The 27,133-nt window shown below is 42.8% G+C and overlaps 1 protein-coding gene and 1 long non-coding RNA gene across 2 annotated transcripts in view; both read left to right on the top strand.

Moving 5' to 3' along the window:
- Positions 1 to 2,740, top strand: part of LOC133496797 (uncharacterized) — a 71,258-nt gene extending 68,518 nt beyond the window's left edge. Inside the window, exon 3 of the long non-coding RNA XR_009793861.1 lies at positions 2,494 to 2,740. This is a non-coding gene — a long non-coding RNA (uncharacterized LOC133496797). The remainder of the gene's footprint in view (positions 1 to 2,493) is intronic.
- A 10,069-nt stretch (positions 2,741 to 12,809) lies between these two features.
- The window catches only part of cnih3 (cornichon family AMPA receptor auxiliary protein 3), a 114,543-nt gene continuing 100,219 nt past the window's right edge, over positions 12,810 to 27,133 (top strand). The window contains exon 1 of the mRNA XM_061812528.1: positions 12,810 to 12,887. Coding sequence (XP_061668512.1) covers positions 12,810 to 12,887 — 78 coding nt within the window. The remainder of the gene's footprint in view (positions 12,888 to 27,133) is intronic.

Raw genomic sequence — 27,133 nt, 5'->3', positions numbered from 1 at the left:
TAAGTATGTCTTGTGCCCATATTTAGCCATGACTCCATAATTTCCTCATGTCCTCAATGGGGCTCTGCTCTATAGCCAGATGTGTCCTTGAGTGCATCTCTGCACATAGACTAACCTTGATGAAATGCATACTGGACACTTTGTAATAATCCATTGCCAGCTAGAACCAGTTGAGACAGAAACGCTTTGTCTAAGTGGAAAGCCCCGATGTCATGCCACAGGTTGGATACCGCTTATGGTCTGCCCTTCTGACAAGATAAAGGATGTGTGCTTTCTTTGTACCTTTTGCACTTGTGATCTGCTCTCTACAGCCATTGTCTGTAACTCATAAGTGCCCGTAATATTCTGTAAGTAAATTCTTGGAAGAAACTGTTCATCGTCTCCAGCCTTTATTTGGATAACCAACATTCTCACTACCCGAAATTAAACGAACAAGGGGAGGAAAAAAGCGTCCTCCAACAGTACACAGGGGTTCAGGATCAGGAACAAGGAAGTGCAGGAACGAGGCAGACTGTGCGCTGGGTCCTATATATACTAGCGTTAATTATCCCTGATGAGGCGTAGGTGTGCAGGGGACCTGGACCGCCAGGGCTCGGACCAGCAGGACCATGACACACACAGATAATTTGGAGTGTCCAATTAATGTTTTTAGGATGTGGGAGGAAGTGCGAAAACCTATGCAGGCATGGGCAGAACATGCAAACTCCACTCATGCGGGGCCGGGATTCGAACTCCGGTCTTCAGAACTGTGAGGTCAATGCTTTACAGCTGCCACCCTGAATTTTCATTAAATGCAACAGCAATGCCATTGTAAGCTGCACTAGAACTCAGAAGTGGAGAGAGATGCTATGACTTTGGCATCAGGCAGCCGTTGCTTCAGCAACTCACTGTTGTCTCTCTTCCAGGAAACTGGTGGAGTTCTCTCTAGTCCGTCACATTGTGTACAACAGTAGTGGTGCGGGAAATACACAGAGGTCACAGAGATGCACTAGTGCAGCCACATATTTTATGGTTTTGGGGCACACACTTGTTACTTGGATATTATAGCTTTGATTTGGTAAATTCCTACTTTTTGTCATTACTATGCAACAATGAAGAGTGCCCCCCCCAAAAAAAAAAAAAACATTTCCCTTTTCTAATTGATATTTTATGGGCAACATACAAGGTGCCTCAGACACAGTTCAGGACTGGTATCACAAAAGTATAGAGTTTTCTCCTTGAAAGTAGCTCTCTTGGAGTCTCATGGACTTTTCCCAGCTTTTTCTACCATGGCTTCATGCAAGTCTTTGAAGGACTCACCACAGGTTGATCAAATGGGAAATGTTGGAGTTAGTAAATTGGGCAAGAAATATCTCTTTTGTCACAGCAGTCAGGAAATGTGTGTGACATTGATTGATTGATTGATTGATTGATTGATTGATTGATTGATTGATTGATTGATTGATTGATTGATCTTATCCTCATTATGATTGCCTATCCCGGTTGACTTCGGGCAAGAGGCTGGGTACACCCTGGACTACTCATCAGCCAGTATATAAACAACCATTCGCACTCACATTCACACTTACTTTAGAGTCCTTAATTAAAGGTCTTATCCAGAGGACCTATATTGTATTTACATATCATACAAACATAGCTAATTTTTCATCAAAAAAATATTAGAGAAATTCTCACCACAACAGAAATGTAATAAATAAGCGCCAAATTGCACATTTTCTTTGGAATCCGAATGCCCCCAGTGGCTGTTTCAAACCGAGGCTCTATTGAAGCTGCTTTCATGAAACGTCGTGTCTAGACAACCCCAGTAAAGAAAATGGCTTCCTATACAAACAGTCATACATACTGCGAGTGGGATCTCGAGGAGATAGACAACGGTGATGAAGAAGTTTTTATGGAATGCTCTGTGGAAGAGATAGGAACTGAAGAGGAGGAATTTTTTAATTCTTCCCATGTACAAAAAACATCCCATGTGGGTGTGATTTAACCATATTTGTTTGAACCGGAGTTAACGAACACAACACATGGACGGTATATGGCGAGACCTGATGAGGTTGACCTGGAACGCACCCAAAAAACAGACTGGTAGTGCCTCGAGAAATCTACCATACACCTTGTTGAGGAAATAATCAAATTCAAACACATTTAAACATCTGATGCTGCTTGCACGCAACAGTGAGTCGTTTGGTGTTGTACTAGCAATTGAGTCGGCATAAAACAAAAATTTAAACCTTCGGTATCATTCTGTGTTGAAAGATCACATCTATAACATCGTCTTATTTCGTAATTTTTGTTGAGGTAGCTTTGTATACATTCAAGTATGTCATGTTTTCACTTTTTAGTCAGAAGATAATGAATGACTAAATGATGGGGATTTACGCCACAGCGCAATTATTTCAGCCTTATCTTGGAGAGCAAAAGATAGTGATGAAATACAACTTTGTGCTTAAAACAAACCAAATAGCATTATTTTAACTGATTATATTTTTTACCCAGGTGTAAATGTGGCAATTGCCTGCCAATGCCTTCCCAGAGAGAATGCCGCTCCTGTAAGGAAATTCCAGAAACTGTCCAGAAGTTGGATGGAACCGCCTTGGCTTGAATTGTTAACCATGAAGGCTTTCACCCAGTCTGCCTAAACCCATCTGTATTGGAGACAGCCTGGGAATGGTGTTGGGGGGGCTCTCGGCAAGAGTAACAGGGTTGTTATACCATGATGTGCTGTGCAGAGAATCCGATCTGAATTTCCACCCCCTGGACTTGAAGATGATGCCGTGCTCACACGATTTATGCCCAGCTGATGGACATTACCCTTTTCTTTGCATGAAAGTAAAGCGTGGATGTTGATCCTGGACTAATAATTGATGGACATCGCTGGCATTATGTGACAGTTTGGACTCTAAAATATCTATTGTTGTTCTGGTTCAAAATTTGCTTTTAAGTTAACTGTAATTAGAGTAAGTGAAATGGTTGAAGAATTTGTAATATCATCTACAAGTATCACAGCACTGAAAAAGTTTCAAAATTTAGTTATTTTTTTACAAACCACTGAAGGTGAAACTATCATTTGTTCAGGATGATTTTGTCAAGACTGACTTAATCCAGCAACATGTTAAACAGTCAACATTTGTACATGCACATGCTAAATATATTGTTTCATTCCATAAAATGTTATTAGGAGCTGGTGAGTTCAAATCCACAGTATGCCAACTCACCTTGCTTTCACCATGGAGGTCATATTTACAGAGGTTCACACAAGTTGAGAAAATGACTATTGAACAGGCCAGACTAATGCATTACTTTTATGCGTCAAGCAACATGACTGGTTAATCAGCATGCATCAGAAGTTTGTAACATAAAACTTCTGCCGCTGAAGTTCCCTCAGGATAGAATCTAGTTTTAGTTTAACAAACCGGACAAAGTTTGTAAATTGGCTTCTTCAAATTTGGAATTTTTTTTTCATTCTCACAACATTTCAGTTCAACAGCTTTGATTTGAAAAATGATCCCGAATAGCCAAATCTTTGCTTGGTTTTGTGTACTGGCTGCTGAGAGGTGGTGGTGCTTGGGGGTCAGCAGAGGAAGTCGTTAGGTCCGCATCCACATAGAGGGTCCGGAGCTCTTCTAACAGGCGTTCCACATACCCTGAAACATGGAAATTACATTACTTCATAAATATGCAGATACTGCTGTCCTGGTTTACTCCTTCATCCTATAGGTCAAATGTGCAAGTGGCAAGCCTCATAGTGCAAGTCTTTTTGAAAACGAGGTTACTTCCCTTGTTGGCGTTCAAAGTTATTCTACTTCCATGGACGAATCATTTGACCACGTCAGATTTTTATCAAGCTGTTCGAGTGACCCTGACTTTATGTCGTTATGTTAAAAATATTTTTATTTTACATTTTGACTATGTCTTCTTTGTGATGTCAACAACTGAGTTTTAGCCTGAATTTAACAGGTTTAATCTTACTGCAGAGTAATTATACTTACAATATTATACTTTGATGGGGGGGGTTTCTTTGTGTCGTTCTGTTTTTTTTTTTTTTTGTTTGTGGGGTGGGGATGGGGGCCTCACCAAATGTACAATCCTGCATTATCTTCTTCACCGTGTGATGCCCTTGTTTTGCCTTTGGAAAGGTTATGTTGAACATCAAACTGCCAGATTTGTCTTTTGCTTGAGCCCATTGAGTATTCTCATTGAAATGAATTGCTACTAAGCGTAATCTGTCAAACACAAAATTGAAAGTTAACTGATGTCTTACAGACTTATTTTGTCATTGTCATTTACCGGTTTCTCATCCCATCATATTCAAAGTGATACATCTTGCGAGCAAAGTGGTTCACAACACTCGATACTGGAGGTCTGTCCCAGTGGAGGTAGTTTCATCAGATCTTTACTCAAATAGGCACTTTCAATGATGTCTGCCAGCTCTTCGTAATCACTTGACCCTACATCAGATAGACAATTTATGATAATGGGTTTAAACTGAGAATTGTGGATATGACCATGGCAGTAAGCAAGTGAATTATACATAAACAGTTTTTTTTTATTCTGAAAAACAGGCAGATAATCTAAACTTCAGGGAACTTGCCACTGCTAATATTTCAACATTTCGTTTTTCATAAGCTCGTCTTTTAGGTTTAGGCTTACAATTCTAATTGTCTGGTGAAAGGCACGAGTGGATAGTTGGACAGGCACACGGTAGTAACCTTGGCTTTCTGCAAGATAAAACAAAAAACATTTCTTTTACATTTTAAATTTGGAATATAATGGACCAAACACTTGAGAGCACGCACTGCTGTCATCGAATTTGAGGAAGACCTTAGCGTCAACAGTACACTAAGTTTATACGCTGTCCAAATTTTCAAATCATATTGTACTTACATTTAAAACGAGGTAGATACTTGTCAATACTAAACAATCGAACACGGACATAATTAAACACGGACGTACTTGCTTGCGAAGCCAAGTGAACCCTGAACGGGGTTTTCAAAGCAGTCCTACATAAAATGCTTGGAATATAATACTGTTGACTTTGACTTGTAAACTCCAATGCACCCACTTTGTCGTCACAAACCTGGTCCATATCTTGCCTATCCGTTTGTTTTTCAGCCATTCATGTAAACTGACTCGGCCACTGTTTGCGCAGAACAGCCGTATGCAAGACACTTCCTCACCATCTTTGCTAGCTTTTTCACTTTCTGCCTAAATGTTGCCTGAACTTCACATTAGACTCTGGGGAGAACCGGAACTCTCCGAATCTAAGCGACATTTCAAACAGAATCTTGAGACTGACTTTGATGCTAACCTTTAAAGTACTAATCCAGAGGAAATGTATTTTATTTGTTTATCATGCAAATATAGCTAGAAATTTCATTAAAAATATTTAAAAAATTTGCAACACAACAGAAATGAAATAAATTAGAACCAAAGTGCACATTTTCTTTGTAATCCGAATGCTTCCCATGTCTGTTTCAAACCAAGGCTCTGTTGAAGCTGCTTCCGCGTGACGTCACACCTAGACAACCCCAGTAAACAATGGCTTCCTACACAGACAATCATTCGCAGGAGTGGGATCTAGAGAAGATAGACAACAATGTTGAAGAAGTTTTTATGGAACGTGTAAATGCTACTGACTTATTGTGCGTGCATAAGAGATCACACATGTTTCCGAAGCAATGAGTGTTTATTGAACTCCGAAGACATGGAACACAGTCAGCGGCTACACATAGACTGCCGTAGGGAAATAACTAGAACATAGATAAGTGACCCAACCCAAAACATCTTGGAGAGGTGTATGCCCTTGCTCGGCATAGTGACAAACAACTCATAATCTACAGAATGCTCTGTGGAAGAGATAGGAACTGAAGGGGAGGAATTTTCGTATTCTTCCCATATTCGAAAAACATTCTATGCACGTGTAATTCAACCATATATGTTTGAACCGGTGTGACGGTCTGAGCCTCGAATGCAAAACAAGGACAGGATTCAGCGAGACCTGACGAAGTTGAACTTCGCATCCAAAACACATACTTGTATGTGGCTCAAGAAATCTACGTACGCCTTGTTGACGAAATAATCTAATTTAAACATGTTTAAACACCTGATACTGTTTGCACACAACAGTGAGTCGTTTGTTGTTGTTGCACAAGCAACTGAGTAGGCGTGAAACAAAAATCTAAACCTTTGGTATCGTTCTGCTTTTAAAGATTTACCCCGTATTTTAAATAATGCATCTAACACTTGAGAGCACTGCCATAGTCGAATTTCAGGAAGACCTCAGCGTCAACAGTACACTAATTTTGTACAGTGTTCATATTTCATCACCTCATAAACATCACATGGATACGGTTATTAGCTGACATATATAACTGTATCAGTGTTGTACTTACATTTAAAATGAGGTAGATACTTGTCAATACTAAACAATTGAACACGTATATACGTACTTGCTACCGAAGCTAAGTGAACGCTGTACCGGGTTTTCAAATCAGTCCTCCGTGAAATGCTTGGAACATATTACTGTCCACTTTGATTTGCAAGTCCAATGGACCTGCTTTGTGTTCACCAACCTGGTCCATAACCTACCTATCCGTTCATGTTTCGGCCATTCTTGTAAGCTGTTAGCGTTTGATGCAGAACAGCCATATGCAACACACTTCCTCATTATCATTGCTAGCTTTTTCACTCTCTGGCTAAATGTTGTCAGGACTTGACGTCACATTCCGGAGAGTACTGGAACTTGCCGAATCTAAGTGACATTTTGAACAAAATCTTGAGATTGACTTTGACGCTAATTTATTTCATTTCTGTTGCATTCCGAATTTTTTAAATATTTTTTAAATGAAATTTTAGCTACATTTATATGATAGACAAATAAAATATATTTCCTCTGGATTAGTACTTTAAAGTTTCTCTATCTTTTTGGGATGTTGTAGGAAACCGGAGTGCTGGGAGAAAAACCCACACAGGCCTGGGGAGAGTATGCACACTCCACAGAGGTGGGGCAGGGATTTTAACCCCTGGTTTTCAGAACTGTGAAATGTGACACCCACAAATTGTCACCTTTTATTTTGGTACTTCATGGCTGACTCCCAAAAATAGCAAGAATTTTCTCTCCTGTAAATGCTCAAGCAAAACAGGATTATAAAAAACAAATTACTGCTTTAGTGTCACAGGTCACTTACAATATCTAAACATTGATACCTGCAGCACTGTAAGGCACCAAATGAGTTTTATACAGGCCAGGGAGCAAGACTCAAAATATAATAACAGTAGCTTCAGATTGTAGTGTATTGATTTGTGATTCATTCAAAATATACAGTTGTGGAGAACCCTTCGTGTGTTAATGCAAAAAAAAATAAAAATAAATAAAAGAAGCTGTGATACAAATGTATTTAATCGTACAGGTCCGTCTTACTTGGCAGATCTAAGATCCAATCTTTTGGGGGGTGATTCATGAAAAATGAAGCATGTAACATTTTAAAGCAAAAACTGTCGCCATCTATTGGTTGAGAGAGTAAAGTACATCAAATAGTACCCACTCTTTGTGACAAGAGAAATCATATATCCATCAATCCATCTATTTTCTTTACCGCTTATCCTCACGAGGGTCATGGGAGTACTGGAGCCTATGCCAGCTGTCAACTGGCAGGAGGCAGGGTACACCCTGAATTGGTTGCCAGCCAATCGCAGGGCACATAGAAACAAAAACCACACTCACAATCACACCTAGGGGCAATTTGGAGTGTCCAATTAATGCTGCATGTTTTTGGGATATGGGAGGAAACTGGAGTGCCCGGAGAAAACCCACAGAGGCCCGGGGAGAATATGCAAACTCTGGACCACAGAACTGTGAGGCCAATGTGAAAGCTTTTCAGGAAACAAAAATATGTACCCACTGAATTTGATCAAAACCCTTCCTAATATTCCAATGTACCCCATCTCATAGGCAGCAGAAGGTTGTGATGGGTAACAAACAAGAATACAGCAAGCTGTTGAAATTATCTTATCAAGCAGGGCCATGCTTAACGTGAGTGTCAAACCTCTAATTACATGCAAAGCATTTCGAGGATTTGGTGAGTTTCAGAGTGAGTGCTTATCTGTCGCTGTGGGGACGTTCAACCTTAAAAAAAAGAAAAATACATTTAAAATGTCACCTTGTTATGCCAGTCAGACCTGATGAGCGTCTTATTAAAAGTTACACTGGAATGCAGAGTCAAAGGCTTTTCTGTAAACGACCATTTATGTAACAAACTTAGATGGAGCCTGTGCAATAACTATATTTTGGTACCTTTCAGGGAACTCAATGAAATTACGAAAACACAGTAAATTAAATTTTGCTTAAACTGCCATGAACTGTACGGATGATGTCAGCTTCACAGCTGATTAAGAGCTGAACAATTTCAAATTTGTTCCTTCACAAGTCATGTACATAGAAGAGGAAACCATTATCCCAAGTTTGTTTATGCTCTACACAGATTGTACATTTCTTTGTCTGATATTTGCATCAAATTTTTTTTTATAAATGATTACATGATGGACTATGTGCATTTTGTGTAACTTAGTGAATCCTAACCAGGGTGCCGTGAGAAATCATCTCAGGTTCTCTGGGAGATTTCATCAATCCATCCATTTTCTTAGCTGCTTATCCTCACAAGGGTCTTGGGAGTGCTGGAGCCTATCCCAGCTGTCAATGGGCAGGTGGCACGGTTCACCCTGAACTGGTTGCCTGGCAATCACAGGGCACATAGAGACAAACAGCCACACTCATAATCACACCTAGGGGCAATTTAGAGTATCCAGTTAATGCTGCATGTTTTGGGGTTGTGGGTGGAAACCAGAGTTCCCAGAGAAAACACATACAGGCACGGGGAGGACATGCAAACTCCACATAGGGAGAGGGTCATACAAATCACGGTCCTCCTCGTAGTCCGAAAAATCAAGAGGCCAACAGAATGTGAGGTGCTGGGCGGGTCGTGCTTAAGACTTATTCATAGCTTGCTGGCGGACCGTGTGACATGGAAGCAGAGAACGTCACGGAGCCTACAACCCGTCCGGCACCGCATATTCTTCTGGACTCTGACTTTTCAGATTATGAGGAGGACCTTGATTTGTATGACTGGCTGCCTGATTACGACTCCGATTATTTCGATTACGAATCTCTTCGCCCGATCTTCAATCACAGTCAGTTTGTTTCACCTCCCCGCGTTTCCAGCACCTGAGCATCTTCGCCCGGTAGGTCCGAGTACACCAATCCGTTTGTGAGAACCCGCTTGGCCATCTACCCGGAACCTCCACGTGGCGGTCAGAGGAGATGCCCCGGCCGGGCGCTCCCTTGTGACTCCCGCTGGGCAGCAACTAAGACACCGCCCTCCCACTCCTCGCTGGCAACGGTGAAACCGGCAGACCTGCAGCTGGTGGCAAAGCTTCCAGCCCAGAGGGAGGAAGAGCTGCCAAATCACAAGGTGTTCTGCCGCGAAATGCGGGCGGAGATAGAGCGGCAGAACGCCGAATTGGCGGCTCTCACGGCCCAGGTTCAGCAAGGATTGAAGAACCAGCCGAGCTATGCTGACGTCGCAAGGGCGACGGACTCGCTGCTAACGCAGGTTCACGTGGGAGTTGGAACTGACCCGCTCCCGAGACACGCCCACGTGTCAGTTTCGAATGACTCTTTGCCTACTCTCTTTCACATCGCCGTGGAAACTGATCCCCACCGCGCCACGTCCAGGTTGCTGCATCAACAAAAGCCCTGCAAGCTCACGTGGCAGTGGAGACCGACCCTATGCCCCCTCACGTTGCGGTCCAGGAGGTGGTGACGTCTCCGCAGCCGCTTCTCGTCCGTGCCCAGGAGTACCGGTGGCGACCGGCCCGCGGCCGCTCCACGCTCCTGCTTTGTTGGCGACTGGTCCGCGGTCGCCCCCCGTTCCTGCTCCGACGGCGACGGGCACACCCATACGTTCCCGTCCTGGAAGTGGCGATGGTGCTGCCGCCTTCTCATGTTGCTGTCCAGGAGGAGGTGGTGATGGTGGCGCTGCAGCCGCCTTCTCACGTTGCTGTCCAGGAGGACGTAGCCATGGTTGCGCCGCCGCCGCCTTCTCACATTCCCGTCCGGGAGGAGGTGGTGATGCCGCTGCTGCTGCCTTCTCATGTTCCCGTCCAGGAGGAGGAGTAGGTGATGAGGATGACGCCGCTCCGCCTTCTCACGTTCCCGTCCAGGAGGAGAGGGTGAGGACGACGACGCCTTCTTACGTTGCTGTCCAGGTGGTGGCGAGGATGCCGCCGCCTTCTCACATTGCTGTCCAGGAGGAGGTGGCGAGGACGCCGCTGACGCCGCTTTCTCACGTTGCTGTCCAGAAGGTGGCGACGGTTCCCCAGCCGGTTCCCGTCCAGGAGTACCAGCGGCGACCAGTCCGCGCCTGTCCCACGCCCTGTCTGACGGCGACAGGAGCTGGTGAGTTCTGATGAGCCACCCCGGAGCTGGAGAGACTTCGGGATGGCTTTGATGGTGGCGGTCACGGCTTTGGTCCTTCTCTCTGTCATCCTCTTCCCTCCTGATGGCTCCCAGCCGCTTCATGACCTGGCCTCGTTGGTGACCAATCCATGGCTGCTTCCTGACCAAGCCTCGGTGTCGACCAATCCCTGGTCTTCTCGCAACCACGGCGTGGGAGGTTCTCATCCGGAGCAGTTGCCTGCCTCGGTCTGGTTTCTGCTTCGCCGTTTGGTTCCTCACCACGGTCGTCCACCCGAATCACCCCATGGGGATCCTGGTGCTTGGCGTCTGGGTCGTCCTCCTGACCTGTCCACCCGGACGCCTCGCATTTGGTGGCCTAGATGGCCACCGGACTGGTGTTGAGGGGGGCATGCCTCCTCCGGACCCCCTTCCGCCCACCCCTGCATGTGTTAATTATTTTCTTTGTTTCTTTCATTTAGGCACGTCTGGGAGCCGTGCCTTAGAGGGGGGGTATTGTCATGATCCTGCCGCTCCAGCCCGGGCTGTGTGGGTGCCCGCGCGGCCGCGCTAATTGGAAGGCACACACCTGCGCCTGATGCGGGCTGATTATCCCCTGTATATATAGGACCCCGATGACGACTGGTTCTCCGCCAGATCACTGAGCTTCATGCCCTGTTCGAGTATTCCCGTATCCCTGATCCTCAACCCGTGTGTACCGACCGCCGCCTGATCTCCGACCGACCCCGTAAGCCCGACTCCTTTGACACTTCTGCCTTCCTCTATCGATCTCCCGTGTGCCGACTCCTGCCTGCCCACTGACCTGCTCTCTACACCCAACGTCTCAACTACCGCTGTTGCACCTGACTGCCTGCCCGATCCCCGACCATTTAATAATAAACGTTTTTCCCCGAACTACCTTGCATCTTCTGTGTCCTCCTGCAGTTTATTTTATTTTCAGCAGTAGTGGTTTGTCTGGTCCCTCAACTAGGACCTGTTTACCATGGGTGAAGCCCCAGACAACGTAGCTCCTAGTATTATCGGGACACACAAACCCCTCCATCACGATAAGATGTCAGCTCAATATGGGATTATGTAACATAATTTAGACTAAAATAAATAATTTTTTACCTTTTTACAGCATTAATGTCACAGAATTTACACAACTGAATTGTTTTTTACTCAATACTCAAGTAAAAGTAGAATGTATAATGCATTACAACTCCTCTGACAAATACAGTTTGACCAAAATGCTATTTGAGTAAATGTAATTGAGTAAATGTAGTAATGTGTTACTTCCCACCTGTGTTTAATGCCATTTCAAAGAGGAACATGGATCTGAAACCCATATACGCAAGGGGATCCTTTGAGTATACACATTGGTTGCATGGTTAAAATGTGTCAACACACTCTGTCGTATTTTATTATTTTTAATGAAAATAGGGGAGGATAACGCCATTTTACCACGTTTTCATCATGCGTAACAGAAAATTAAGCTGTTTTTTTTCTTCAGTGTACGTACGTGAAAAAATGCATGCTGTAAATCATAATAGCCAGTAGAGAGTGCCAGTCACCCAGAATATATTTTGTATAGCTTGGGTACAGTATGTTGCACACCAGCAGTTTATTTTAATTTTCGCGAATATATCTACAAAATCACGCTTAAACGAATTGATCCCCCATCATCCTTAATGTGGAATGTTCTCCTTTTCATTGATCATCATCGATGTTGCCAAAGTGTTCATTGCTCATTGTTTCGTCAGACAGTCATTGGAATCAAATGCTTGAAAAGATATTTCAAATGGTAGAACGCACAAACTAAAGAAATGAAGAGCGCAATTAATTCCAATTTTGCGCGTGCCCCCGCCCTGGTTGTTGTTCTCCTCAATCCACCTGTTCGCGAGCTCGCATCCGATGAGCTCTCATCTTCCATGGCTTCGTCTCTCCGGGGTGCTTTTTGCTCATCCACTGGCCCCCATTGCTTTTATTGGAAAACAAGCGTCCTCTGAAGACTTGAGCCTTCCAGTCAAGACGGCGAACACCGCAGTTGGCTGATCTCGAATCACTTTGGAATTCTGAGTCACAAGATTAGTGCATGAAGAGACGCAGTGGACACGCCGCTGTTTTTTTTTTCTAATTATTTTTCATTTTTTATTTACCCCCCCCCCCCCACCCATGTTATATATGTTTCTGCATTTTATTTCTTGACATGGACGAAGTCGTGGTACCGGTACCACCTTACCTTGTCGTGGCAGCGTGACAACTTTATTGCTAACCACAGCCTTGTCTTTTCTTCTTTTTTTTTCCTTTTAATGGGATCGTGCTTTTTCCGGGGAATTACCCGTCGTCTTCTTTCCCAATTATGTTCACTTTTGCTGCCTTCTGCTATATGCTGTCTCTGGTTCTCTGCGTGTCCCTCATCTTCTTCGCAATATGGCATGTGAGTACTTTCGATGTGGTTTATTTTTAGATGTAATGTTACCTTACACTGCAGCCTTTCAACAGCCTTCCGTTCCTCTAAGATGCACTTAATATTCGCTGGACATAAAAATTGACGTAGTCATTTGTTTTGCTGCACACCTGTATCAGCTCTCATTGTCGCATGTTTATTCCCATTGTCATTATTTGACCACTAGTTGTGTTTTATGTGCTCATGATTCGGTTTAATGACGGTCGCGACATGGTGCAGTTTCTTAAAACAATAGAAATTAAATGTATCAGCAATCTTTTGGGATCTGTTTGGGAGTCCCGCAGCCCCGAGCACGCGCACACGCACGCACGCACAGATCCATCATTGACTCTACATCCCCATGCAGAGTAGAAATGACTGACTGCATCATGACAATTGAATAGTAAAATGCATGACAGGTGGTCTACGTCATTTAGTAAATGCAGAAGGATCAGATATTCGATCGTGTTCCGTGAATTGTAAACAACAAAATAGAACTGAATCCGAAGCATTGGGATTGACAGCAGCAAGCAAAGTAACAACCAACACTGTATTAAGGCATGCATCTGGATTATTTTAATATAAATTGATCAATAACAGCAAACAAAGGCTACAGTAGCCTTCTTGTTAGAATAAAAAATATATATACTGAATCAATTGTTTTTGTGTTGCCTCTGTTTAGTATGGCTAAATAGTTCCCATGCTAAAACAACCACACATTAAAGTCCTTTTCTCAAAAAAAAAAAAAAAATGGTTGATTTTTTTTTTATTCTTGGATAGCTGTACTGTAAATACAAACTGCTTCATAAAAAAATTGGAAAATTGCCTTTCAAACTCTGTGGTACAACAGCACAGTTGATACTAACTACCCAGTCAACCCACTACAGGCATGTCTTTGTACAATTGTAATAATGGTGAAGACGTGCAATCATTGTGATACTTTCTCAAATGCATACAGATCTCACAAATAATATGTTTTGCTCTTGTGTGTAATTAATGACTGCCTCATCCTGGCACTTGAGCAAACAGATTCCGCTCCAGCAGGGGTGACAAACTAATTTTTGTGATTGGATCACATTTTAGTTCTGGTTTAACTCAGAGGACTGTTATGGCTGAATACGGGATGGGCAAATATCGATATGAGCCTCATTTCAAGTCACCAACAATACTTAAGGCAAAAGAAAAATAAAGAAAAAAATAGAATAAGTCCTCCTCTGCAGAAGTTGGCACTACAGTGTGACTGTGTGGGTCAGAAAGATCTTTGCTCGCAATTATCTGTCATTATGTTAACTGAAATTTTACATGGCAGAAGGGTTAGTTGTGTTGGTATCGGTGATTACTGAGAAATGAATACTTGTACCTGCATTAGTCTGAACACAAGTGGTATTGAACATCCTCACTGTGAACCCATATGAATGTTTGATACCCAAATATTATTCCATAGTCACAACTAATTAATTAATGTTTGAATTATAACAATTATCAATAATTCAAATTCTCACATTAGTGAATTCACGTGATTTATAAAAGAAATTCAGTGTGGTATGTCTTTTATGTTATTAATCAGATAAAATGTAAATGACCCATATCTTTAGCAAAAAATAAAAATTAAAAAATAGGCACAGACTTACAGTACATTTTCATCAGACCACCTTTAATATCTGATAATAGTATAATACAATAAGTTGTTTAACATTACAGTATGTCCAACTCTTAGACCAGAAGAAAAAAATAAAATGTGAATGAAGTGGTCTAGGTTCCCTCGCAAACAAACGCATGTGCTTGCCTCAGCTCAAATGTGAATAGTAAAGGGAGATTCCCAAAACAATAGCACTGAAAATTAACTAGCGGCTTGAGAAGCACCATATTTTTTTCTGCTCTATGATCATATGTGGAGGAAGTATTTGGAGGAAGGTGCTCAAAGCAAACAAAACAAAGGGCACTCATTGCCAAAATTATCCACACAATCAAGAAAAACAGGAATACAGGGAGTCCTCGGTATACGACTGAGATCTGTTCCTACTGTAGCGACTTAACTTGAATTTCGTCTTAAGTCGGATTTCACCGTTAAAGTCAAAATTTACGATGACCGCTGGGATTGGCTTCAGCATTCCTACGACCCTCGTGAGGATAAGTGGCTCAGAAAATGGGTGGGTATGGGTACTTTGTATAAAAAAAACTAAAATACATTAAAGTAAAAAATATAAGATGCTTCAAGGAAGGCTGGGATGGTGGTGCATGCGCTCAGCTCTTGCTAAGTAAGCAAGTGCAGTAGTAAATTCCTCCTCGGCGTCCTCTCCTTTCTGCTCTTGCAAAGTTAGGAAAATACACCGTGCCTTTTCCTTTAGTAAAAATGAGGCTGATATTAACCCGAAGTTGATTCGGATCCTTGATCCATAACATAAGCTATCATTACATCTTGCCAACGATCGAAAAAACGAAGCAATATTCTTTTTTTTTTTTTCTTCACAAAAAAAGTTGCTTTGTGATCACGTTATCCCTCATAGGGGCGAAACCCTTCACGTGCGTCAAAATACGGGCTTTGTCCTTAATAATAATCGCCACGGTCATCTGACTGAACCCCGAGTCTTTCTGTCCGGCATGTCCGGCAGTGTTAATCCTTTCTCTGTTTTTTTTTTCTTCTTTCGTTTTCACAGTCATTTCTTTTCTTCGGCTGGACCAGACTTGCTTAAAAAAAAAAAAAACAGCTTTCTTCTTTTGGGCCATAATGTGTAAAAAGGTGGGCGAAAAGGGCAAATAAACTCCCAACGCACAAACACAGATAAGCAGAATGCATGAGCAAAGGAGAAACACGATGGTGCTGGGGCCATTATAGCAGACAAGACAGGGGTGTTGTAATGTCGAAACGTTTTAGGTCGAGACCGTCTTAGCCCGAGAACTCCCTGTACATGTTTATGTACTTGTGTTTTTACTTCTGTTAATAAAATCAGCACTGTAAATAAAAACAAACTAAGTAAGATGGTGAAAGGAAGCTGTGTTGGATGTGAAATGTCAGCACACTGCTGTTCAAAATGGCAGGTTTTTGGGAGATTCAAAAATGAGACCAAGACGAGATGATGGACTCCTATGGGGGCACAAGCCAGTGCAATCTGGAGGTGGGTCCCAAGCCCGGATAAATGCAGGGGTTGCGTCAAAGAAGGGCATCTGGCATAAAACTGTGCCAAACAAATATGAGCGTCCAGGAAAGGAACTTTGAGGGACAGAGGGTGGTGGAGTTTGCAAAAAGGATGGAAATGAGAGGAGTGAACACTTTTTTTCCAGAAGAGGTAGGAACACAGTGTGACCTACAAGAGCGGAGGTAGAAGCACGCAGGTGAATGATATTTTGTGCAGACTATCTAATCTGAAGGAGGTTACTGACTGTAAAGTATTGGTAGGGGAGAGTGTAGCTCGACAGGATAGGATGGTGGTGTGTAGGATGAATCTGGTGGTGGGTAGGAGGATTAAAAAGGCAAAGGTACAGCAGAGAACCATGTGGTGGAAGATGAAAAAGGAAGAATGTTGTGTAGCCTTTCGGAAAGAGAGACGGGCTCTCAATGGACAGGAGGAGCTCCCGGAAGACTGGACTACTACAGCAAAGGTTATCAGAGAGACAGGCAGGAGACTACTTGGTGTGTCTTAGGGTAGGAAAGGGGAGAAGGAGACTTGGTGGTAGAACCCCAAAATACAGGAAGTCATACAAGGAAAGAGATTAGCTAAGAAGAAGTGGGGCACAGAGAGGACTGAGGAGAGGTAGAGGTGGTGAAGGGTAAACAAGAGACATATGACGACATGTTCACTAGGTTGGACACGAAAGAAGAAGAAAAGGATCTCTACAGGTTGGCCAGACAGAGGGATAGAGATGGGAAGGATGTGCAGCAGGTAAGGGTGATTAAGGATAGAGATGGAAATGTGTTGACTGGTGCCAGTAGTGTGCTGAATAGATGGAAAGAATACTTGGAGAAGTTGATGAATGAAGAAAATGAGAGAGAAGGAAGAGTAGAAGAGGCAAGTGTGAAGGACCAGGAAGTGGAAATGATTAGGAAGGGGGACGTTAGAAAGGTACAACAAAGGATGGGAAAAGGAAAGGCAGTTGGTCCCGATAACATACCTGTGGAGGTATGGAAGGAATTTGGAGAGGTGGCTGTGGAGTTTTTGACCAACTTATTCAACAGAATACTAGCGGGCGAGAAGATGACAGAAGAATGGAGGAGAAGTGTGATCGTTGGGGATGCTCGTGGAAAAGTACAGAGAAGGTCAGAAGGAGCTACATTGTGTGTTTGTGGTTTTAGAGAAAGCCCATGACAGAGTACCATAAGAGGAACTATGGTACTGCATGCGTAAGTCTGGTGTGGTGGAGAAATAAGTTAGAATAGTACAGGACATGTATGATGGCAGCAGAACAATGGTGAGGTGTGCCGTAGGTGTGACAGAAGAATATAAGGTGGAGGTGGGACTGCATCTGAGACCCTTCCTGTTTGCTGTGGGAATGGATAGGCTAACAGATGAGGTTAGACTGAAATCCCCTTGGACTATGATGTTCGCAGATGATATTGTGATATACAGTGAAAGGAACAGGTGGAGTAACAATTAGAAAGATGGAGACATGCACTGGAAAGGAGAGAAATGAAGATTAGCCAAAGTAAAACAGAATATATGTGCGTGAATGAGAGGGGTGGAGGGGGAAGAGTGAGGCTCCAGTGAGAAGAGATAACGAGGATGGATGACTTCAAATATTTAGGGTCAACAATCCAGAGCAATGGTGAGTGTGGGAAGGAAGTGAAGAAACGGGTCCAAGCAAGTTAGAATCGCTGGCAGAAGGTGTCTAGTGTGTTATGTGACAGAGGAGTCTCTGCTAGTATGAAGAGCAGAGTTTACAAAATAGTGGTGAGGCTCAACATGATGTACGGTTTAGAGACGGTGGCACTGAAGAAACAACGGGAAGCGGAACTGGAGGTGGCAGAAATGAAGATGTTGAAATTCTCGTTCGGAGTGAGCAAGTTGGATAGGATTCAAAATGAGCTCATTAGAGGGACAGCCAAAGTTGGATGTTTTGGAGACAAGGTTCGAGAGAGCAGACTTCGACAGTTTGGACATGTCCGGAGCCGAGAGAGCGAGTATATTGGTAGAAGGGTGCTGGGGATGGAGCTGCCAGGCAAAAGAGCAGGAAGAAGTCCAAAGAGAAGGTTGATGGATGTTGTGAGCGAAGACATGAGGTGCAGGTGGGTGTTAGAGAGGAGGATGCAAGTTGGAAAATGATGACACGCTGTGGCGACCCCTCGCGGGACAAGGCGAAAGGAAAACAAGAAGAGACAAAGACGATATTCTTCTTCTTCTTCTTCTTTTCCTTTCGGCTTGTCCCGTTAGGGGTCGCCACAGCGTGTCATCTTTTGCCATCTTAGCCTATCTCCTGCATCTTCCTCTCTAACCCCAACTGCCCTCATGTCTTCCCTCACCACATCCATAAACCTTCTCTTTGGTCTTCCTCTCGCTCTTTTGCCTGGGAGCTCCATCCTCAGCATCCTTCTACCAATATACTCACTCTCTCGCCTCTGAACATGTCCAAACCATCGAAGTCTGTTCTCTCGAATCTTGTCTCCAAAACATCCAGCTTTGGCTGTCCCTCTAATGAGCTCATTTCTAATCCTATCCAACATGGTCACTCCGAGCGAGAACCTCAACATCTTCATTTCTGCCACCTCCAGTTCAGCTTCCTGTTGTTTCTTCAGTGCCACCGTCTCTAATCCGTACATCATGGCCGGCCTCACCACTGTTTTGTAAACTTTGCCCTTCATCCTAGCAGACACTCTTCTGTCACATAACACACCAGACACCTTTCGCCAGCTGTTCCAACCTGCTTGGACCCGTTTCTTCACTTCCTGACCACACTCTCCATTGCTCTGTATTGTTGACCCCAAGTATTTGAAGTCGTCCACCCTCGCTATCTCTTCTCCCTGTAGCCTCACTCTTCCCCCTCTACTTTTCTCATTCACGCACATATATTCTGTTTTACTTCGGCTAATCTTCATTCCTCTCCTTTCCAGTGCATGTCTCCATCTTTCCAATTGTTCCTCTGCATGCTCCCTGCTTTCACTGCATATGACAATATCATCTGCGAACATCATGGTCCAAGGGGATTCCAGTCTAACCTCATCTGTCAGCCTATCCATTACCACTGCAAACAGGAAGGGGCTCAGAGCTGATCCCTGATGCAGTCCCACCTCCACCTTAAATTCCTCTGTCACACCTAAGGCACACCTCACCATTGTTCTGCTGCCATCATACATGTCCTGTACTATTTTAACATACTTCTCTGCCACACCAGACTTACGCATGCAGTACCACAGTTCCTCTCTTGGTACTCTGTCATAGGCTTTCTCTAGATCCACAAAGACACAATGTAGCTCCTTCTGACCTTCTCTGTACTTTTCCACGAGCATCCTCAAGGCAAATAATGCATCTGTGGTACTCTTTCTAGGCATGAAACCATACTGTTGCTCGCAGATACTTACTTCTGTCCTGAGTCTAGCCTCCACTACTCTTTCCCATAACTTCATTGTGTGGCTCATCAACTTTATTCCTCTATAGTTCCCACAGCTCTGAACATCCCCTTTGTTCTTAAAAATGGGAACTAGAACACTTTTCCTCCATTCTTCAGGCATCTTTTCGCCCGCTAGTATTCTGTTGAATAAGTTGGTCAAAAACTCCACAGCCATCTCTCCAAATTGCTTCCATACCTCTACCGGTATGTCATCAGGACCAACTGCCTTCCCATTTTTCATCCTTTGTAATGCCTTTCTGACTTCCCCCTTAGTAATCATTTCCACTTCCTGGTCCTTCACTCTTGCCTCTTCAACTCTTCCTTCTCTCTCATTTTCTTCATTCATCAACTTCTCAAAGTATTCTTTCCATCTATTTAGCACACTACCGGCACCAGTCAACACATTTCCATCTCTATCCTTAATCACCCTAACCTTCTGCACATCCTTCCCATCTCTATCCCTCTGTCTGGCCAACCTGTAGAGATCCTTTTCTCCTTCTTTCGTGTCCAACCTGGTGTACATGTCTTCATATGCCTCTTGTTTAGCCTTTGCCACCTCTACCTTTGCCCTACGTCGCATCTCGATGTACTCCTTTCGCCTCTCCTCAGTCCTCTCAGTATCCCACTTCTTCTTCGCTAATCTCTTTCCTTGTATGACTCCCTGTATTATGGGGTTCCACCACCAAGTCTCCTTCTCCCCTTTCCTACAAGATGACACACCAAGTACTCTCCTGCCTGTCTCTCTGATCACCTTGGCTGTCGTCGTCCAGTCTTCCGGGAGCTTCGGTTGTCCATCGAGAGCCTGTCTCACCTCTTTCCGGAAGGCCGCACAACATTCTTCCTTTCTCAGCTTCCACCACCTGGTTCTCTGCTCTACCTTTGTCTTCTTAATCTTCCTACCCACCACCAGAATCATCCTACATACTACCATCCTATGCTGTCGAGCTACACTCTCCCCTACCACTACTTTACAGTCAGTAACCTCCTTCAGATTACATCGTCTGCACAAAATATAATCTACCTGCGTGGTTCTACCGCCGCTCTTGTAGGTCACTATATGTTCCTCCCTCTTTTGGAAATAAGTGATCACTACAGCCATCTCCATCCTTTTTGCAAAGTCCACCACCATCTGCCCTTCAAAGTTCCTTTCCTGGATGCCGTACTTACCCATCACTTCTTCATCGCCCCTGTTTCCTTTACCAATATGTCCATTACAATCTGCACCAATCACAACTCTCTCGCTGTCTGGGATGCTCAGAACTACTTCATCTAGTTCCTTCCAGAATTTCTCTTTCAACTCTAGGTCACATCCTACCTGTGGTGCATAGCCGCTAACCACATTATACATAACACCCTCAATTTCAAATTTTAGTCTCATCACTCGATCTGATACTCTTTTCACCTCCAAGACATTCTTAGCCAGCTCTTCCTTTAAAATAACCCCTACTCCATTTCTCTTCCCATCTACTCCGTGGTAGAATAATTTAAACCCTGCTCCCAAACTTCTAGCCTTACTACCTTTCCACCTGCTCTCTTGGATGCACAGAATATCAACCTTTCTCCTAATCATCATGTCAACCAACTCCTGAGCTTTTCCTGTCATAGTCCCAACATTCAAAGTCCCTACACTCAGTTGTAGGCTCTGTGCATTCCTCTTTTTCTTCTGACGCTGGGTCCGGTTTCCTCCTCTTCTTTGTCTTCGACCCACAGTAGCTGAATTTCCACCGACGCCCTGCAGGTTAGCAGTGCCGGGGGCGGGCGTTGTTAACCCGGGCCACGACCGATCCGGTATGGGATTCTTTAGATGAACGCTCATATTTGTTTGGCACAGTTTTTACGCCGGATGCCCTTCCTGACGCAACCCTCTGCATTTATCCGGGCTTGGGACCGGCCTACAGATTGCAGTGGTTTGTGCCCCCATAGGGCTGCATTAGACAAAGACGAGATAAACATTGTAATACTAGTGGCACTATTAGTCAAGCTATAACCTGTTCAACTAAATTGAAAAAAAAAAGAAAGGGGGAAGTAAAAATAAACAAGTGAGGTAATGTGGTTGCACAAGTGCATACACCCTTGTTTTAATGTGCTCAGAATGAAGCAATCACTTTCAGTGTGATGTCAAATGGGGATCAGCACAAACCTGCAATTATTAAACGTGTCTCTAATCAACCTCAAATAAATTAACGTGGGAGCATACAGTTTGTAGAATTCTACCAAAGACTTAAAATTAATGCGGATCAAATATAAAATCAATTCAAGTAGAATTGATGGCAACACTATTTCTATTTTTCAAATATTGATGAATGTAGAAAAACAAATCGGTCGCAGCAAAATGGGCACTGTTTTCCTCTAAGGTTGGGAGCAATGCTTTAGCGCCACTTTGGATCTATGTGTGCAGGTGCCTGCATAAGTGTGTGCACGTGTGTGTGTGTGGATGTGTTCATGTGGGCAATAGAGGAACTCCAACTGCTTTTTAAAATTCATTCTAGAATGTCTTTGTGACATATCTGCTAGTACAAATCCCACAGTTAGCAAAAGTAACCTGGCAAACAGCATTTTTCGTCTGTCTTGAATGACAATATGGTGTCCAGTCTGAGTGGAACTTCATGCACATGTTTTTACTGGCATCCTTTGTCCAAAGATAAAAATGCCAGTGTGAACACCAAGAGATCCAGAACTAAATTTGTGATTCTAAACACAGCATGTGCTGTGGTCCAGATAAATATAATACAGGCTAAAATGTGATTGGAATAAAGTCTGTGATTCTCACACAGTTACATTCTTATTCTAAGGAACTACAAAAGTGGATCTGAATAATTACATAAAGTTCCAAAGTGACATTGTAACGTGTGCATCATGGTGGCACAGTTGGAAAGTGTTGGCCTCACAGTTCTGAGGACCCAGGTTCAATCCCAGGTCTCCATGTGTGGAGTTTGCATGTTCTCCCTGTGACTGAGTTGGTTTTCTTTGGCCACTCTGGCATTGTCCCACATCCCAAAAATGTGCATTAATTGGACACTCTGAATTGCCCCTAGGTGTGATTGTGAGTGCGGCTGTTTGTCTCTATGACCCCTGCGATTGGCTGGCAACCAGTTCAGGGTGTGCCCATTGACAGCTCTCGTGACCCTTGTGAGGATAAGCGACTAAGAAAATGGATGGATGGATGGATGGACATTGCAATGTGTACATACATGAACTGGGGACACTGAGGGAAATGTTGAATGTACAATATTTGCATGCACAAAAACTATTTTATATCTTTTTTTTCAACTTTCGTTTTGTGTATACATGTGTCATGTGTACTTCAAAGCACATCCCTGCTGATGTGCACCAGTGACACTAATAACAAGGTTGGAAACAGAGTGGAGCTAACTTATAAACATCACAATAAATCTTGCAAAATCAGCAATATTATGACTACGATGATCGTGATCTTAATATTGCTCTATGTGTTGACCAAACACATCTTTACTTCCTACTAAGGAGCAGAAAACGTGAATTTTCGTATTCTGTGCCCTATGACAAGAAATTAACCCATGAGAAGGGAATTACAGTATCAATTGCACTAAATAATGATATTGGTTGTTTTTTTTAATTGCAAGTTATTTGCATTACATTCTAATTCTAAAGCTACGATGGCATAGCCATGCTGCTTTATAAATAAGGTGGAGAAAGCAGAACATTCCCATATAGAGTATAATTTTGTTTGCAAGTGGACATCTTTGGCAATGCAAAACCTGAAGGACCCAAGTGCAGGGAACAAGGGAGGAGTCTCAAAAGTATATTCATTTACAAAAATACAGTGAAGAGAAACAAGGATTGCAGAAAACTAAAGGGGAAAAAAAGCTAAATGCGACGTAACAAAGAAACATGATGGAACAAACAAAATGAAATGACAAATATAATGACTTTGAAATGTGACAGTGACCAGTGGATGGAAATAGCTGATAAGTCGACTCACGGAAGAACGTTAACAAGAGCAATTGGACAAAATACAGTGAAGTATTTGAACACCCTGCTATATTGCAAGTTTTCCCACTTAGAAATCATGGAGGGGTCTGAAATTTTCATCGTAGGTGCATGTCTACTGTGAGGGAGATAATCTAAAAAGAAAACTCCAGAAATCACAATGTAGGATTTGTTCATGATTTATTTGTGTAATACAGCTGCAATTAAGTATTTCAACAACTGAGAAAACCAATGTTAATATTTCGTATAGTAGCATTTCTTTCCAATTACAGAGGTCAAATGTTTCTTGTAGTTGTTCACCAGGTTTGCACACACTGCAGGAGGGATTTAGGTCTACTCCTCCACACAGATCTTCTCTAGATCAGATAGGTTTCTGGGTTCCATGTGCAGAAAAACACCCCCAAAGCATGATGCTACCACCCCCATGCTTCACAGTAGGGATGGTGTTTTTGGGATGAAACTCATCATTCGTCTTCCTCGAAACACGGTTAGTGGAATTATGACCACAAAGTTCCATTTTGGTCTCATCTGACCACAAACCTTTCTCCCATGACTCCTCTGTATCATCCAAATGGTCAATGGCAAACCTAAGACGGGCCTTGACATGTGCTGGTTTAAGCAGGAGAATCTCCCGTGCCATGCATGATTTCAAACCATGACGTCTTAGTGTATTGCCAACAGTCACCTTTGAAACGGTGGCCCTAGCTCTTTTTAGGTCATTGACCAAGTCCTGTCATGTAGTCCTGGGCTGATTCCTCACCTTTCTAAGGATCCTTGAGACCCTGCGAGGTGATATCTTGCAGCGGGCTCCACTTTGATTGAGATTGATCGTCATGTTCAGCTTCTTCCATTTTGTAATGATTGCTCCAACAGTGGACCTTTTTTCACCAAGTTGCTTAGCAATTTCTCCGTAGCCCTTTCCATCCATGTGGAGATGTACAATTTTGTGTCTGGTCTCTTTGGATACCTCTTTGGTCTTGGCCGTGTTACAAGTTTGAGTCTTACTGATAGTATGTGGTGGACAGGTGTCTTTATGTAGCTAACGACCTCACACAGGTGCATCTGATTCATGATAATAAATGGAGTGGAGGTGGACTTTTAATGGCGGACTAACAGGTCTTTGTGGGTCAGAATTCGAACTGATAGACAGGTGTTCAAATACTTATTTGCAGCTGTATCACACAAATAAATCGTTAAAAAAAAAAACATACATTATGATCTCTGGATTTTCTTTTTAGATTAACTCTCTCACAGTGGACATACACCTACGATGAACATTTCAGACCCCTCCATGTTTTCTAAGTGGGAGAACTTGCACTATAGCAGGATGTTCAAATACTTATTTTCTTCACTGTAGCTAAATGAGCGCACAAGAAATGAATAACATGAAATGCAGGTAAACATGGAGCAAATCCAAACGAAAACACAGATTATAACAATATTATTTGGAAAGTGCAACAATAATTCACACTGTGAGGGGCTCGATTGTGTTTTCTGCTTAAGACAGCAGAAAGCGTGGTGGTGCCTTCCCCACAGATTCCCACTCATGCTGACATATAGCAGCATAATAAGATCAGGCTCCACACTGAGAGGAAACATAATTAGGTAGCGGCTGTGTGTTGGGAATACGATGGCGAGCTGTGGAAGCATGCTGCAGAGTCACGCTGTGCACATTTAAACTCGGCACCTGCTAAAAGATGGGAATGTTGGCTTCTGTCAAACCAGTTTGGCAGGCCACCCTTCCTATGTTTTTGATTTGTTTTTTTGTTTGTTTGTTTGTTTTATTTGTGTGTGTTTGACTCATATACATTTATACAACTTCAAATTTGGCTGCTGCTGCTGCTGGGAGCATTCAGTAATTTTAAGTTTTAATACCTTTAATTATACCTTAAATTGCTTAAAATCCATGAACATTGAAAAACATTAAAAGCAAGCTATAAATAATCCCAACATAAATATAAAGAAATGAAAACAGGCCACAGATGAAACAACATTGGATGTGAAATGGATCGGGAACTTTAAGGATCTTAAGATTACATAAGTCTGCTGTTATTTTCACTCATGCTGGACCTTTTGACCTACTTTCAAAAACATTTTTAAGAAAGGCAAGAGCATGCATAATTAAATTATTCAAAAATAAAATCATGAATACTATTGTTGAATCCTAGAATTGTTGGGTTCTTACAGTGATTTTTATGTTAACTTTTTTAATAATGTAAAGTAACGAGAGAGGTTACATGGTCTAACAAATTAAACTGAAGGGATAAATATAATAATTTAATTACTATGAGAGGAAATTAACATTGGGTATACAGATAAAGTCATTGTTGTGTTGTGCTTTACAAACACAGAAAGGCGAGACAGGACAGAGCCGTTCAAGGAAAGTCTCGAAAATCTCCAGCGTAGATCTGCAAGAATGCTACCAAGGAATTAAAAAAAAGTTTATCTGTGGTTCTAACACTATTGTGTTAGAAAAGAAAATGTGCTTTTATGTTTTTGGATATGTAATGATGGCTGGTTTGCACATCTGCATCACAGTTCCAAGGGCTGGGGTTCAAATCCCGGCCCGCCTGCGGACAGTTTGCATGTTCTCCCTGTGCCTGGGTGGGTTTTCTCCGGGCACTCAGGTTTTCTCTCACGTCCCCCAAATATGAATGGTAGGTTAATTGAAGACTCTAAATTGCCTGTAGGTGTGAATTTTTTAATTTTCCTTGCAATTAGCTGGCAAGCGGTTCAGGGTGTACCTGGCCTCCTGCCTGCAGTTATCTGGGACAGACTACAGCATACCCAAGACCGAGTGAGCATAAAAGGTGGAGAAAATGGATAACGATTATTTATATCAAGGAGATCTAAGGTGCAATGTTAAAGATATAGCTAAAGGTTGGTGTCATGTTGCATAATGTACATTTTTAGGGAAGAAATCTCTTAATATTTATTTGCTCCAATGACTGTGAAACAGTTAGTGTGCATTTTCAAGTTCTACTGTTCAAGACCGCAGTTGAATGAATCAGTGATGTTATTGACAGGTTCGGTGGTGAGTGTTGCTTTCAGAATATCAGAAGGATAAAAAAACTATACAGTTACTGATGAGTAAAGTTGTTTTATTTATTATATGACCCAACTATTGTTTGTGGGCACTGGGCTCTTTACCTATTAACTCATTAAAAATTTGGATTATTGTGACGAATTGAGTTATTGATGCCCAAGGGGGAATTTCAACTGTTCCAGTGTGTATTGTGCAAAACTGCACTCAGGAGTTAGTTATACAATACAATACGTAGTAAATGAAAGAATCTGTCTGTTCATTGCACAAGAAACCAGACCAGCTGCCCATAAGGGAGCTCCCAGAAACAATTATGAAGCCATTGTAATTAACATACAAGGTGAACTGTAACCTCCCTTGAGCTCGACTGTTCAACGCTTCACTAGGTCAACTCCACTCCCAAGTACCAGGAATCTCTCATGTACTTTACGTGTCATTAAAACTGAAAGTGCGCCAAATGATTCTCTGGCAACCTTTGAGAGATGGGGAAGTCCTCTGGTGCAGACATGATAGAGAGACTGTCTAGCTTGTGTTGCGCTTGGCCCACTGGAAAAATAATATTCTCTCTCAGCAAAAGGCCACAAGTTATTGGGTCCCTATTTCCATGGTAAAGCCCAAACAATCAGGTGATGAATGCATGCAGCCACGACATCCCCCATGCTGTAGCAGGGAGTAAAAAATCTGC

Source organism: Syngnathoides biaculeatus, chromosome 23, assembly GCF_019802595.1.
Source record: "Syngnathoides biaculeatus isolate LvHL_M chromosome 23, ASM1980259v1, whole genome shotgun sequence".
Taxonomy (NCBI): Eukaryota; Metazoa; Chordata; class Actinopteri; order Syngnathiformes; family Syngnathidae; genus Syngnathoides; species Syngnathoides biaculeatus.
The sequence above is the reverse complement of the archived record's forward strand: the minus strand, read 5'-3'. Positions and strand labels throughout refer to the sequence as shown.